Raw genomic sequence first — 14,910 nt, forward strand, 5'->3', positions numbered from 1 at the left:
AAGTATTTGGTCACCTCAAACAAGGAAAATCTCTGGCTCTCACAGACCTGTAACGTCTTCTGTAAGAAGCTTTTCTGTCCCCCACTCGTTACCTGTATGAATGGCACCTGTTTGAACTCATCATCTGTATAAAAGACACCTGTCCACAGCCTCAAACAGTCAGACTCCAAACTTCGCCATGGCCAAGACCAAAGAGCTTTCGAAGGACACCAGGAAAAGTATTGTAGACCTGCACCAGACTGGGAAGAGTGAATCTACAATAGGCAAGCAGCTTGGTGTGAAAAAATCAACTGTGGGAGCAATCATCAGAAAATGGAAGACATACAAGACCACTGATAATCTCCCTCGATCTGGGGCTCCACGCAAGATCTCATCCCGTGGGGTCAAAATGATCATGAGAACGGTGAGCAAAGATCCCAGAACCACACGGGGGGACCTGGTGAATGACCTGCAGAGAGCTGGGACCAAAGTAACAAAGGTCACCATCAGTAACACACTACAACGGCAGGGAATCAAATCCCGCAGTGCCAGACGTGTTCCGCTGCTGAAGCCAGTGCATGTCCAGGCCCGTCTGAAGTTTGCCAGAGAGCACATGGATGATACAGCAGAGGATTGGGAGAATGTCATGTGGTCAGATGAAACCAAAGTAGAACTTTTTGGTATAAACTCAACTCGTCGTGTTTGGAGGAAGAAGAATACTGAGTTGCATCCCAAGAACACCATACCTACTGTGAAGCATGGGGGTGGAAACATCATGCTATGGGGCTGTTTTTCTGCCAAGGGGACAGGACGACTGATCCGTGTTAAGGACAGAATGAATGGGGCCATGTATCGTGAGATTTTGAGCCAAAGCCTCCTTCCATCAGTGAGAACTTTGAAGATGAAACGAGGCTGGGTCTTCCAACATGACAATGATCCAAAACACACCGCCTGGGCAACAAAGGAGTGGCTCCGTAAGAAGCATTTGAAAGTCCTGGAGTGGCCTAGCCAGTCTCCAGACCTCAACCCCATAGAAAATCTGTGGCGGGAGTTGAAAGTCCGTGTTGCTCGACGACAGCCCCAAAACATCACTGCTCTCGAGAAGATCTGCATGGAGGAATGGGCCAAAATACCAGCTACTGTGTGTGCAAACCTGGTAAAGACCTATAGTAAACGTTTGACCTCTGTTATTGCCAACAAAGGTTATGTTACAAAGTATTGAGTTGTATTTTTGTTATTGACCAAATACTTATTTTCCACCCTGATTTACGAATAAATTCTTTACAAATCCTACCATGTGGATTCATGGATTTTTTTTTCACATTCTGTCTCTCACAGTTGAAGTGTACCTCTGGTGCAAATTACTGACCTCTGTCATCATTTTAGGTGGGGGAACTTGCACAATCGGTGGCTGACTAAATACTTTTTTGCCCCACTGTGTGTGTGTGTGTGTGTGTGTGTGTGTATATATATATATATATATATATATATATATATATATATATATATATATATATATATATATAGATAGATCTATTTAGATAGATCTATTTAGATAGATATGAAATGTGTCTTCTACATTAGAAATGCATGATGTGCTCAAAGTACAATAAAGAGATGTGACAAAGATTGGTCTATTTAATTTTATTTACTACTTAGATATCTGTAAGTCAAAGCTGTAGCTCAGGAAGTAAGGCAGGTTGTCTGCTTTACTCTAAGCTGTCGTCAGTGCATCCGTCATTGTGTGTGTGTGTGTGTGATGGTTAGAAAGTGCTTAAATGCCTCGAATATTAAATGTAGTGCCTTGTAATAAAAAGCGCTTTGAGTGCTCAGTTAGATTAGAAAGGTGCTATATATTTACCAGTCTATTTCATTTGTAGCATCTCCCATTTGACGTGGCTTTATTCTACAGTTTCTGTTTATTAAAACAAATTTACGGAGCGTGCTACAATAACAGAGGATGAAAAACATTTTGTGTGCTCTCTTCTACCTCCTGGGTATCTTGAAATTTTGGGAGCCTTTTTACAAAACTAAGAGCACTGATTGGCCTCCCTGTAACGACACTTTGCATGTGAATTATGGCTACTTTGTGTATTTGAATTCGACAATATTCTTCAGATTTTGTCAGGTAACATATAGCAGCTGTTGTTTGTCTAAGTGCATAGTATTTATATGTTTTCTGTGGGGCTTCAAATAAACACTGGGAGGCTTAAGGCCTCACTCGCAGTATGCTAATATCGGATATCATTGATTATGTGAGTTGCCAAAAAAAGAAAGCACTGAGCAGCGTACCTTAGCAGACAGCAGTGAAACATTGGACTCCTACCTTCAATGTCAGTGTCCTCTTTTGCGTCCCTTGTAGCATCCCAATAAACCAGAGGCAATAAAGTAAAAGCTTTTATTAAAATCACCCACTCATCCTTACCCAATCCACTTGACATTACAAAAGCCCACCCAAAATAAACCCTATTTTTACCTGCTATGATAATAATAATAATGAGGTAAAAACACAGCCCTGTGTTTGTGTACTTTGTGTTTTAAATCTCCTGCACATTATTGTGTGATTATTCTCTTTACTTTTTTGTAATTTTCCTTTTCATTTTGCCTTTCTGTCTATCTGGCAAGACTGAAGCTACCACTGCGACCAAGAAGGTACGGCTGGGTGTGAGAGAAGGATCAGAGTCTGACAAACACATAGTGCCTGTAAAGGACACCTCTAATTGGAGGCTGTGATTCTATAGACAGGAGTGTTTCTGTGAGTGTGTGTGTGTGTGTGTGTACCTGTTTAGACATCTTTGGGGGGCCCACCAATTGTGGGGACCAACAGTCATTTGTGAGGACAAAAGTGCCTGTCCTCATGGGTTTGAAGCCATTTTTGAGACTCAAAATGTGGTTTTAGTGTCAGGGTTGGGTTATGGTTAGGTTTAGGGTAAAGTTGAGGGTTAGGAATGTATTTTTCATGGTTTAGGTAAATGGCTAGGGACAGCATTATGTCAGTTAGAGGTCCCCACAAGACATGAATACCTGACGTGTGTGTGTGTGTGTGTGTGTGTGTGTGTGTGTGTGTGTGTGTGTGTGTGTGTGTGTGTGTGTGTTCAAGCTTACAGGTGCTTTTCTAACCTGAAAGCTGTCCTCATAGTCACTTTCTTTCTCCTCCCAAAGTTCACATGAATTATACTTAGAGAATTGAGGATTTGTAGATGACACCAACACATGATGAACAGTGCTGTTGGGTTTGTAAAGAAGGTAAATGCGAAATGTAATGTAAAAGCACAGCATGTCATTCTTAGCAGTTAGTCGAACACACAAAATTTGGCAGGAAACTTGAGAATAATATTGATTTTTTTTCTTTTCTTTTAAGCTAATGATGGTAGCACTCTGCAGAGGGTTAAGTGTGTAAATAAGAGACGAGCACAGCTTCTAGGTCTGATAAATGAAAGCCAGTGTTGTTCTAATGGCCCGAACAAATAAGTGTGTTTGCATAGATGTCTGTAAAAATTACTTGATGCTGGCTTGATCTGTGGCCTATTCAGTTTGAGTTACTATAGCATGATGTTCACTGGGTAAATTGTGAATTACAGTAAGAAACATAAACCATAAAGCAGGATATGCTTTGCTACCTTGTTAATGAGTGCAGAGTACAGTGAGCTTGTGATTTGTATTTATATACCACATATAAACGCTATTATCTACTATTCCAGTTTCAGTCATTACACGTTCTCCGTTTATTATACTGCCTAATAATATTACAAAGGATTGTTGATGTCGTGGAGTTTTCAAGGACATCTCAAATGTGCACGGTCACTTACAAATTTCTGTCAGAATGTTTATGTTCAACACTTTAGCGTTCACGCCCACGCCGCGGTGCATTTGCGTTTTGGATTCAGACCAGAACAGATTTATTCTGAAAGGCCTGAGTTTGCAGTCCAACCTTTCACTTCACTCACTGCAACATTTCTCAATTAAAATGCAAAACGCTAAAACACTGTCACTTGAAAGTCGTGACCCTCCTTTAGTCCAATTATATGTTCTGGCAGTATGCCCAATGTCTTCTAGCTAATAACACAGTTCCACAGTTATTGATGGCACACTTTCTGCAGAGATGGGATGCCTTATCTTGTAGTCGTCTAGCCACTTGACTGGTGTAACACGCGGTGAATGCTTGAGGTCCAGCATACTAATGGGCTTAAACCTTCAGGTTGTATTTTAGTTTTATTGAAGGACTGTTACCAGGCTTCTCAAGGCCAGTTTATCTTGCAGGCTCAGTCTCGGCGTTTTTGTCGAAACGAAACAGTCGATTGTTGCTGAGGGTTTGTAGCCTTGTGCGTCCACAGTTATTCAATCACTCTGCCTAATGAGACCTTTGCTTTGCTATGTTGAAATTTATGTCATGTCACCAAACTCCCATAAGATTTATTGGTGTTTAATTTGTCCCACCCCGATGGTCTCGACAGAAGAGAGATGTGTCAATTCAAAACCTGGTCTGGACACGCCCACACAGTCCACACACGCCACACAGGTCTAACCAGGGTGCCCAGATGTGTGATGTGCAGCAGCACATGTTGTGCTTTGTGGGTTTTTTGGTAGTTTTCGAGCAGGGAGTTGCATATTTACGTTTTCTGTGGCATTTGGGTTGGAGTTAAGGGTCATTTTTTGCATGAATGATCACACGATCTTTTAATTTTACATGTGTGCAAATTGAAAACATGGCACACGTTAGATACAGATGTTAGTTACATACTTGCAGAAGCTGAAAAGAGAACATAGAAAACATAAAATATTAAAGGAGTTCCACTTTTCGAAAGCACGGACCTCTGTTAAAGTCAAGCTGCTCCTCCGACTGTGCGCACACTGGTTTCTGTGTTCGAGGCAAAACAGTAAAAATCTATTTTATTTTTCAAATTAAATCATGGCTGCTTTACCTACAGGGCGCAACTGAAACCCAGAAATGTGCAGCGCTCGTATTTCAGTGAGTCCATTAAAAGAGAGGTTAGCCTGGTCATTTAAAATCATTTAATATAAAGCTGCTGTGTTTGCAGCTTCCTTATTTCTGCTCGAAACGTCAGCCATCAGGTTTATTATCGTCTGTTTTGTTCACAACACTTTTATCCTCACAAAGTTGACTCATGGGAAGCCTTATGAAAAACAGGTGACAGCTTCCTGCTAAGAAAAGGTGAAATAGTTTTTACTACAGACTTCAAACTTCAGAGGTGTATTTATATATTCTCTACTCTTAAGGAAGTGGCGTGCACTCTACAGCTCGAAGTGTCCTTTTCACGCTGGTAAATAGCTTTTAAGAGGCATAAAAGGAGTCATCATTCGTATCGCCCATTACATATGTGATTTCTTTACAACTCGGCCTTTCCAATGTGCATTTTAGTCAGCATTTACTTCCTGTTTGCCTACCTATCAAACTGCAAATACGCCCAAACTGTAAGTCGCTGTGTGACTCACGCGCTCGCAGTCATCAGTGTCTAACCTACCGTGAAAGAAATGTGGTGTTACACACAGCTCGTCATCTTTTCAGCACGCTTCCTGCAGTAGAGCTCGTGCACGCGTTTTGTACGACTTCTGCCTTTTCGTCTAACTCCACAGTCTGGTTCATACATATTTACTGAGCCTGGCTCACAGGTTGTAACAATGTCATGGATTATTGGATTCATTTACATTTTTCTAATTTCAATCTTATCATTTGTTTATAAATTTATGACTCAATAAATGTAAATGATTTCTGAATGTACTTTATATTTTCTATGCATACATGTAGCATATATGTATATTAAGGTTATTGCGGCTTTAGTGATCCAGCCCGCTCGAGATCAAACTGGGCTCCTTCTAGTTCGTTAAATGAAAACGAGTTTGACAGCCGTGCTGCAGAAGCACAGGATACTCGGCCGCGAAGCTGCATCCGATTCATGCTTGAGGTTTTTGCAGTCTATCGAGCAGACTGTGGAACTGCTAATAAAAGTTTGAAATAACCTGTGAACACCTCCTCTTCCTCTTCCCTTCTGCTCCTGCTCTTTTATGTGTGCTGCAGCTGGATACTGAGGCGGCTGACATCCTGAACGATCTGCAGGTGAAGCTCAGCACCGTCCTGGACAATTTCAGCACCATGTTTGCTAAGAGGTAAAAATGCTCATTTCCTGGTGTCTTAATCAAGCCAACTAAAAGCCCAAGCCAAGCTTATCCTGATAGAGCTGGAACCTAACACACACACACACACACACACACACACACTTGAATGACTGAGCATTCACCGCCTTTGCAGAAGTCTTTTTCCTCTAAGTTTGCCTCGGTCTCTGCCTCCAGTTTCCAGACTCGCATTAACGGCTGCATGCGTCAGATGGCTGAGATTCTCTACCAGATGAAAGGCCCCCCCAACCACAGCACCGCTGAGGCAGACGCTGACACCATGCTGAGGCCCCTCATGGAGTTTCTGGATGGGAAGTAAGTAGCTAATGTTGTAAAGTAGATTATATCAGAGTACACCACCAGAGTGACTGTCCTAACTTGAATGTACTCTTGAAGTTTTAAGTCATTAATTTCATGGATTAAATGAAACGTGTATTTCCATTAACCCAAATGATTTTTTACTTTCTGCGAGTTAAAATCGATCCAGCTTGGCGGTACCGCAGTGCTCATAGGTAGAAACTTCCGAGACATTTTTTTTTTTTACCTTAATATTTTATGGCTGCAAGCTGCTATAACTCATATGTGTGTTTTTTGTCTCATTATTTATTGGTACAGAGTGTGCTGTTTGGAATATCATATGAACAGTATTACAGTACGGGGGAAACATAGATTCAAAATATGAGTATGCAAAGTGATGAGACAGAGCAAAGGCTCCAGCTGAAGGTTCAAGATAGTGACTGAAGTCACCGGAGACACTTGTGTTGGTGGAGCAGTGTAAACAGATGGCTGATGGAGTCAGGACGACCCAGATGAGGTGGAGATGGAAAGGACGAGCGCTGCACAATAAGCAGCCTTAAACACAGAGACATCTCACAATGAATTTAAAGATCAGGGAGTCACTGGCTTGAAGGCCAGATAGATTACTGGGTAAGACTGGTGACATTCAAATTTTGAATGAGGGGAATTTGAATTGGTTAAAGCTCCAGCAACACTTGTAGTATATAAAACAACTTGACCATCAACCAGCGTGTGTTTGTGTCAGGTTGTGGCCTTCATCGAAGTCGTCGTGTGACAAATTACAGACAGCATTTTAAAGTACAAACGTATGGAGTAACAGGAGGGGCCTGTTGGTAACAAAGGGGCTTGTCCTACAGTGTCTTTAAGCTGAACAGTGTCTGTACCTTACAGTATAAAGAGCCTTAAGGCGACAACTGTTGTGTTTTGGCACTTTTAATCCACTTTTAATCCACTACAAGAGCTTATTAAAAAGAAGTTGATGTAAAACATGTACACAGTAGAAAAGATAGACCTAGCTGCATTCTTTTAGTGGCCACCAGGGGGCAATACCTGTGGATTTAAGTAGAAGTCTGGGAGAACAGCTGGCTGTGAGGTCTTGTAAACACCTTCCTGATGACTTGAAGGTCTCACTCATTTCAGAATAAAACATTATAGGTTAAGAAAGGAGGATTATCCACCGTTTGCTCGTTGGCTTATGACTGAAAACAGATGAGTCGTTAAAAAATGACCATGCACCCCAAATCCCAAAACTCACTACAATATGCTCCAGTCCCTCAGAGACCCTCAACTGGACAAAGTGGTAGAAAGTCGATGGAAACAGAAAAGTTAAAATGCTTCTGTGTTCATCCTGAGAGAATTATCATCACTACCTCTGATCAAATGAGCTGAATTCTTTACTCTGTTTCATCTGCTCGCCTGAACTGCTACAGGACTCAGAGCCTTTAGTTGCTCCAGGCCTTGGAGGACACTTCCACCAGATCTCCAGACCATCAACTTTCTATTTTTAAATTGCGCCTCAAAGTCCATCTGTTTAGAACTACACACCTCTCAATATAACATGGTTATTAATGATATACCTTATTATTATTATTATTATTATTATTATTATTATTAAATAAAACAAGGAGAGATTTAACAGAAACCCAGCATCATAACATCTTAATATGTTTCATCTTTTTGCGTCACCTGATCAGGCCGTATCTTTGCTTCCATAGCAATCAAATTATTTCGATGAATGAGGCCTCAGCTATGAGACAGAGCGTGCTGTACAATCACAACAAAAAGGGTTTTTTTTAGCAACATTGATATTTGCTTCTTATCTGTTTCACTGGAATATCTGGATTTTTTATTTTCATTTTGAAAAAGCCAGATGTATCCTTTGTCATCATGTTCGTGTTAGTTTTTCTTCGTTAGGGTTTATTTGTGTTTGTGTCAGTCTTTTGTGCAGCACACGGGCACAGAGTGACACGGTCCCTCACATTTTTCCGTGTTTGCTTGTAATCCAGTCTCAGTATTTTTGCTGACATCTGTGAGAAGACGGTGCTGAAGAGGATCTTAAAGGATCTGTGGAAGATCGTCCTGAGCAGCCTGGAGAAGACCATCGTGCTGCCTCAGAGCAATGACAGCTTGGTGAGCACATTAACCAGCACAACTGAGTGGCCATCAAAAGTCCAGCGTTTACATACTCATGAGATTACTCTGGGGACAGTAAAGGAGATGGAAAACACACACACACAAGGACACATTTATGAAAGGACAACCATCTAGGACAGTTTGTCCCAATTTGTATTGATTTCTCTTTTAAAACTTTTTTGGTAATATGTCTGAGACAGAGTTGTTTCTTGCTGGGGGTCAAATCTAACCAAATTTAGAGACAGTTGTATTTATTATGTTTTTCTGTCTTCTCAGCATCATACTAATTTTCCTAAATGTACTAAATTAGTTTACAAAAATAATTTTTTACAGAAAAAAACAAAGTAAATAGAGTTTACAGCTAGCTTATACATGACCATCTTTAAGTGTGATGCAGTGTGCTGCAGATCCAGCCCTGTGTTGCCATCTAGTGTCCGACATCAGCATTTTTACAAAACGACTGCTGCTGTTAGATTTCTTTAATGTTGCAGTAATAATGAAAAAATGAAGGTTATTAAGATTTCATATATTCCGCCTCTCTGTCTTTCTCTCTGCAGGGAGCTCAGCTCCTCACAGCAGCTAAAGGACTTTCTAACCTCAAGGTAACACACGTAGACTGTCGATAAAGGGCGTAGCTGCCTTTATGTTTCATTGTAAATTCTTATTACAGTTCAATAATAACCCTGCAGTTTGAATCGTAGGTAAAGTCAGTAAACCTGCACAAGTCGCAGTACATTCAAATCCATTTTACCACCTTCACAGCTCATAACTGCAAACTTCCAGACTTTCTTTAATAGTTAGCTGTAGTTATTATCCAGCATCAGGACTTACTGATGTGTGCTGTGTGCTCATGATCTGGTTTTGTGTATCTGTGATGTATAACTTCTCTGACTTCTGTAGGGAGGAGGTGAAGCCAAAACCCTGACGCCCAAGCAGTGCATAATTATTGATGCAAGCCTCGAGTCAATCAAGGTAGGTGAACACCTACATCTCTTTTACAGCTTCATTTTTCCGTCTCGCTGCCGTATTTGAAGTGCCTGGATGAGCTTAGAGTTTAGAAGAAAATTGTATTACTCTTCAATACTCTTCAGTATTGAGATGTTCCTCTAAAGTGAGCATTTCCTCACTTCCACCTTGCCACTTCCTTTCCTTTCAGCAATATTTCCACGCAGGAGGAAATGGGCTGAAGAAGGCGTTCGTCGAGAAAAGTCCTGAACTGGCATCGCTGCGTTACGCCCTCTCCCTCTACTCCCAGAGCACCGATGCTCTCATCAAGACCTTTGTCACCACACAGCACTCCCAAGGTGATCGCACACACACAAAGTTCACTCGCTGCACGCACAGTGTGGATGATTTTTGTCTTCTCTGTGGTTCAAACCGAGCTAAAATGTTCCTTAAACTTTTCTCCCCCTCCCTGTCCTCTCAGTGCATGATGGGATGGGCATCAGAATCACCGCCAATGAGAAGATCAGACCTGATAGGGGTAAGTCTTTGATACAAGAAGAACTCGCTAAACTCCGAGTAAAATAGACCCCAGGAGGTGGAGTGCTCCTCACCATGAATCATCACAGAAACAGAACCAACACCTTCACACTCGTGTAGAGCTGGAGCCCCTCGCAGCTCACAGTTAATATTAAAGAGGAAAATAATGAGAAAAGTTTGGAGAATTTTGGAAATGTTGCTATCACAGCGATGAGCTTTAATGAACCCTTGAAACAAAGCGCATGCCTCCTCTCCTCCTCCCTGTATTTGACTGGACTTTGGTGATTCGCTGTTGTTGATGGTGTAACATTTCTGCCACCCAACTCTCCATTATCAGCTTGTGTGGAGATTAAATTAACAAGCTTGCCCAAAGCAGAAATAAAGAAATGAAAATGGGTCACTGAAGCCGCCATAAGAAGTGAATTACACAGTGAGTGAAGTTTAAAGATGTGTTTAATCGCGTTAGTGTGTGATACCGCTCCGGCTGTGTCGTGCAGGTTCGGGGGTAGATAAGCCGATCGGAGAGGCCTTGCTGCAGATCGACATGCTGCTCGGCAAAGAGCGCAAGGTCAACGTCAAAGGTGAGACGCACGCATACAGATGTGTTTAAATCACAACAACAGACCTCGTCTCCACACGGAGCAGATCTGTTCAAACATTTGAATTTAAACTTATAGCGAGGAGCAAATTTTGACCAAATCAAGTAAACTTGGGGTGAACTCGAAATGCTTTCTTATATCTTCAGTAGTTTCTTATCATTTTTTCACTCTTGTGTTTGTAAATCTACATGCGTGCATGCAGTAGCATCACCCCCACTGCTTTGTGTTTGTCTCTTGTCCTTTATCTGCTCACCCTCTCTCTCATCTCCCCTCCAGTCATCGCGGTGAACGACATGAAGTGGCAGACGTCTGGGATGTTTCGGCCTTTCGTCGACGTCTCCATGGTCGGTCCATTCCTGGCTGACAAGAAGCGCAAGTTCACCACAAAATCCAAGAACAACAGCTGGACGGCTAAATTCAACGAGGCTTTCCAGTTGTGAGTTGGAAATCTGAAGCGCCAGCAAGTAAGATTGTTGAGTGGGTTGAGATACCGCAGATGGTTAATTGTTTCCTCTGCTCGCAGCGTCCTGGGTAAAGAATCCCCGGACTGCTACGAGCTGCAGGTGACGGTGAAGGATTACTGCTTTGGACGGGCGGACCGGGTGGTCGGCGTGGCCGTCGTTCAGCTGCGCGACGTGGCCGACCGCAAGAGCTGCGTGTGCTGGTGTCCTCTCGGGCCACGCGTTCACACCGACGAGACGGGCATGACGGTGATGCGTATCCTGTCCCAGCGTCCTGCTGACGAGGTGGCCAAAGAGTTTGTCAAGCTGAAATCGGAAACTCGCCCCGCGGAGGAAGGCAGATGAGCCGAAACGGGCTTTACTGAAAGCGAGGTTTAGAAGCGCGGCTTTGTCTGTGAGCAGCGTTTCACCTTCATCCTTAACTAACGGAGACCCTTCTGACTGATGACGTACGAGTTTATCATAGTTGGAATAAGAAAAATGGATTTGTTAAAAAGGGCAAATTTTGAGGAAGAGATCGTCTCTCAAAATGTAAAAAAAAGACTTTTCATAGCACCAGTTTGCGATACCAGTCCTGTCAATGGATTTTATATCAGACGATGACTTTAGAGAGAATCACCGATCCAACCAACCCTACGAGAAAGCTCTCAGCAACGACAGAGACAAAACAAAACTCTAAACAGGAAGAAACTTCTGAAAACGTTCTCAGGAACGGCAGCTGTGATCGTTTCAGGTGAAGGGAAGCTCAGCATAGCATCTATCCAGTTAACTTTGCTTTTTTTTGTGGTGTCATTTCATAATTTAATATTTTAGTGAGTTAATCTGGATAAAATCATTCTGACTTTCAAAAACCACCGAGATACTTGACCGCGCGACACATTTTAAAACTAGACCTGATCAGTAACCTCTGAAGTTTAGCAGCAGGACGACAGCTCAAACACTCCCCTTTCACTCATGCGTCTATAAACGACCTCCCTCTGTTTTTTCATGACTCCAGGGGCCCCTGCTGACCCTCAGTGAGGCCGACGCCACTGTAGGCCTAAGTCTTTGCTCACCCTCCATAAACTTTGTCTAAATGTGTTTCAGGGTGTAGTCCTTGCTGGTGTCTGTTGACTGTGAGTATCACTGAGATTACACGAGCCCATATTCTTCTATAATGTTTGAGCCTTTGAGGCCTTTAAACTCTTTACAGACACCGTGTGTGTGGAACAACCTCTGGATCCAAAACCTAATGTCATGAAAACACACTACAGTGAACAAATGCTTTATTTGATTTGTTGCAGAAAGCCGAAACTTTTAAGACTGATACACAATTTAGTCGTAGACGGAGTTGTAACTGTAACGCACATATGTTTATTAACACAACTTAAGAAAGGACTAGTCGTCACACAGTAGTCAGGCTATGCATTATCCACAGAGTGAGCGTCACACATTTGCAGCCAAATTTAACAGTGTGAAATATTGTGATACAGCGTCAGATCCTGATGATTTGCAGGTAATTAAACAGGAAATGCCTCAGACGTGTTTTTCCCTTTGATGTTAGCTTCAGACTGATCTATAGAACCTGCAGGAGCACTAATACGGGCTGTGGTTTGATTTTGTAGCAAGTTTTTATGGATTGCGTTGCCTTAAAATAAGCAGATGAGTTAGCTAACGAAGCTAGCCTGCTTTAAGAGACTTGAAATATGACAACACTGACTTGTAAATTAAAAGAAAAGAAAAGATGTTATTCAGAAGCAAAAACTCTGACTGCTGGGCCGTTGGGTGTTTGAGGTTTTGATCTAATGCTAATTTGTGATGGTGACAAAATGCTGTGAATGGAAACAACAGCTGAAAAACCCTTTTAAGTGTTACGTAGCGTGAACACGAATATAGGACCAAACATGATCATTCCATTTCGTTTACTTTAACAGTTTTTACAAACTAGGTCAGATAGAATCAGCCGCCGCAGCCTCGCCGCGCGTGCACCGTCACATATTTGACCGTGGCATTTTGCATTAACGTAAAACTTTGAAGGAAAATACAGGCAGAGCAAACAGGCCGGTTTGAACGGACTGACTGTAAGTGGGTTTTTTTCCACCCTCTTGTCTGTTTATGTGCCAAGGACCTCCGTGTTCAGCGAGCCTCATTCAGCTTTCTCTCATGTTTCGGGTTGTATTTGACAGATGTGGCCTTTGCAGACATCCCACTTTTTACTTTTCCAAACTGGCTGCACGAAAGCAACTAGAAGTGAGCCACATCTGTAGTTACACCCGAACTCTTGCACTCTGTTTCACTGTAAGTTTGTAAGAAATGAAACCAATGCCTACATCCAGAGCATGTATTTATTGTAAACAGTCAGCTAGAATTGTGATTTCCTTCCCCCCATGTATGTACTGTGAAATATGAAGACTGTATGTAAAGTACTTATCATTATTCTAATGTGACACATGTTAAATATACTTGTAACATTATTTTGTACATAAAATATTTATGAATCAAGGCAGCGCCTCGTGTCTTTGGTCACAGAGCTCGCTGTTCCCGCTCAGCACGGCAGCTCCGGTCAGTGATTCCTGCCTTACCTGAGCGCCACACTCAGTTGCACACCTGCTCTCCAGGTTTAATCTTTCTGTCTTTGCAAACACACACCTTCAGTCTTCATCACGGTAACTGTTGGTTTAGCTATAAAAATTCACAGAAAAAAAACAGTTTAAACTAAAGAGCACGAACCACAAGGCCCCGGGTACTGTGGGTGTTCTGGGGTAGCGGTGCTTGGGATGTTTTGCGTGGCTTGTGCAGGCTCTATTATTCTGGGTACTCAGAGACTGTTAAGTGCACTGGTGATTTTAAATGGTTGTGGGCTGGATAAGTACTTAAAGGTGTATTGCATAAAGTGCTGCATGAATGGCCAGTAAGACTGCAAAAGCGCTGTATACATGCAGGTCGATTCTGTTTTTGTCTGATTTGTAGCTCATCTTTATGATGCATTAATACTGTAATCCTGCTCAGCCGGTCGTTGATGAACATACAGTCAGGGAGAGCTGCTCATTTAAGTCTGAATGACTGTTTTTTGTAATTTGGAAGAAATAAATAATGTCGAGAAAATAACTGACTATTCCCCAGATGTCACAGCACAGAGTTTACTACACGTTCGAATGACCACAGCGTGAATCATCAGGTGAGTAATGCTGCTGTGGTGTTTGATTCTAATTTCCAGGTGTTTCACAGTTACCTTATGTTGATGCTTTTTTCTGGTTGCTTTAAAGGTAATCCACAGGTGACAGGGAAAAAACATGAGCCCAGAACTGAATGACTGGCATCTACATTCACTTCCTTTTTGGATGCCTTCCTTGTTTTATTTAACGATTATTAAAAAATTTTTGATCACGTTCAGAAAAATAACCGGTGAAGCAAATTCCCAGAAGAGAGAGCAGGTCATCTACTGATCGGAAGGTTGGTGGTTCGATTCCTGGCTTCCCCTAGCCTGCGTGACAAATATCCTTGGGTAAGATATTAACCCCAAATTGCTCTCTGATGCATCCATCGGAGTATGAATGTGTGTGAATGTTACTTAGAAAGCACTTAGAACAATGTGCTTGTGCGAATGGGTGAATGTACAAGTTGTGTAAAGCGCTTTGAGTGTTCAGAAAGAAGAAAAGATAAGAACAAGTCCATTTACAATTTACCATAGTGTCACATTCTCAGTTATTACAACACTGCCTGTATCTAAACTCTGTCCAGTTTGGTTTTTACATTTGTTTTGCATCAGTATAGTTTTTGGTCTTTGAATCTGTGAAGCATCAATGTTGGAACGTACCATGAAAGCTTCAAATCAAACAAAACAAATA

At 42.0% G+C, this 14,910-nt stretch overlaps 1 protein-coding gene across 3 annotated transcripts in view; it reads left to right on the top strand.

Annotated features, from left to right (window-relative positions):
- Positions 1 to 13,565, top strand: part of LOC113032925 (protein unc-13 homolog B) — a 62,660-nt gene extending 49,095 nt beyond the window's left edge. For 2 of the 3 annotated variants that reach the window (XM_080287468.1, XM_080287469.1), the window contains 10 exons: positions 6,017 to 6,105; positions 6,289 to 6,426; positions 8,415 to 8,538; positions 9,099 to 9,143; positions 9,442 to 9,513; positions 9,698 to 9,845; positions 9,968 to 10,024; positions 10,521 to 10,604; positions 10,899 to 11,058; positions 11,146 to 13,565. In XM_080287468.1, the coding sequence (XP_080143594.1) occupies positions 6,017 to 6,105; positions 6,289 to 6,426; positions 8,415 to 8,538; positions 9,099 to 9,143; positions 9,442 to 9,513; positions 9,698 to 9,845; positions 9,968 to 10,024; positions 10,521 to 10,604; positions 10,899 to 11,058; positions 11,146 to 11,428 (1,200 nt within the window). In that variant the 3' untranslated portion in view covers positions 11,429 to 13,565. Of the gene's footprint in view, positions 1 to 2,604; positions 2,632 to 6,016; positions 6,106 to 6,288; positions 6,427 to 8,414; positions 8,539 to 9,098; positions 9,144 to 9,441; positions 9,514 to 9,697; positions 9,846 to 9,967; positions 10,025 to 10,520; positions 10,605 to 10,898; positions 11,059 to 11,145 lie in introns of all 3 variants that reach the window. The other variant, XM_080287470.1, reaches the window with a different exon arrangement.
- The last annotated feature ends 1,345 nt before the right edge of the window (positions 13,566 to 14,910 follow it).

Source organism: Astatotilapia calliptera, chromosome 12 (assembly GCF_964374335.1).
Source record: "Astatotilapia calliptera chromosome 12, fAstCal68.1, whole genome shotgun sequence".
NCBI classification, from domain to species: Eukaryota; Metazoa; Chordata; class Actinopteri; order Cichliformes; family Cichlidae; genus Astatotilapia; species Astatotilapia calliptera.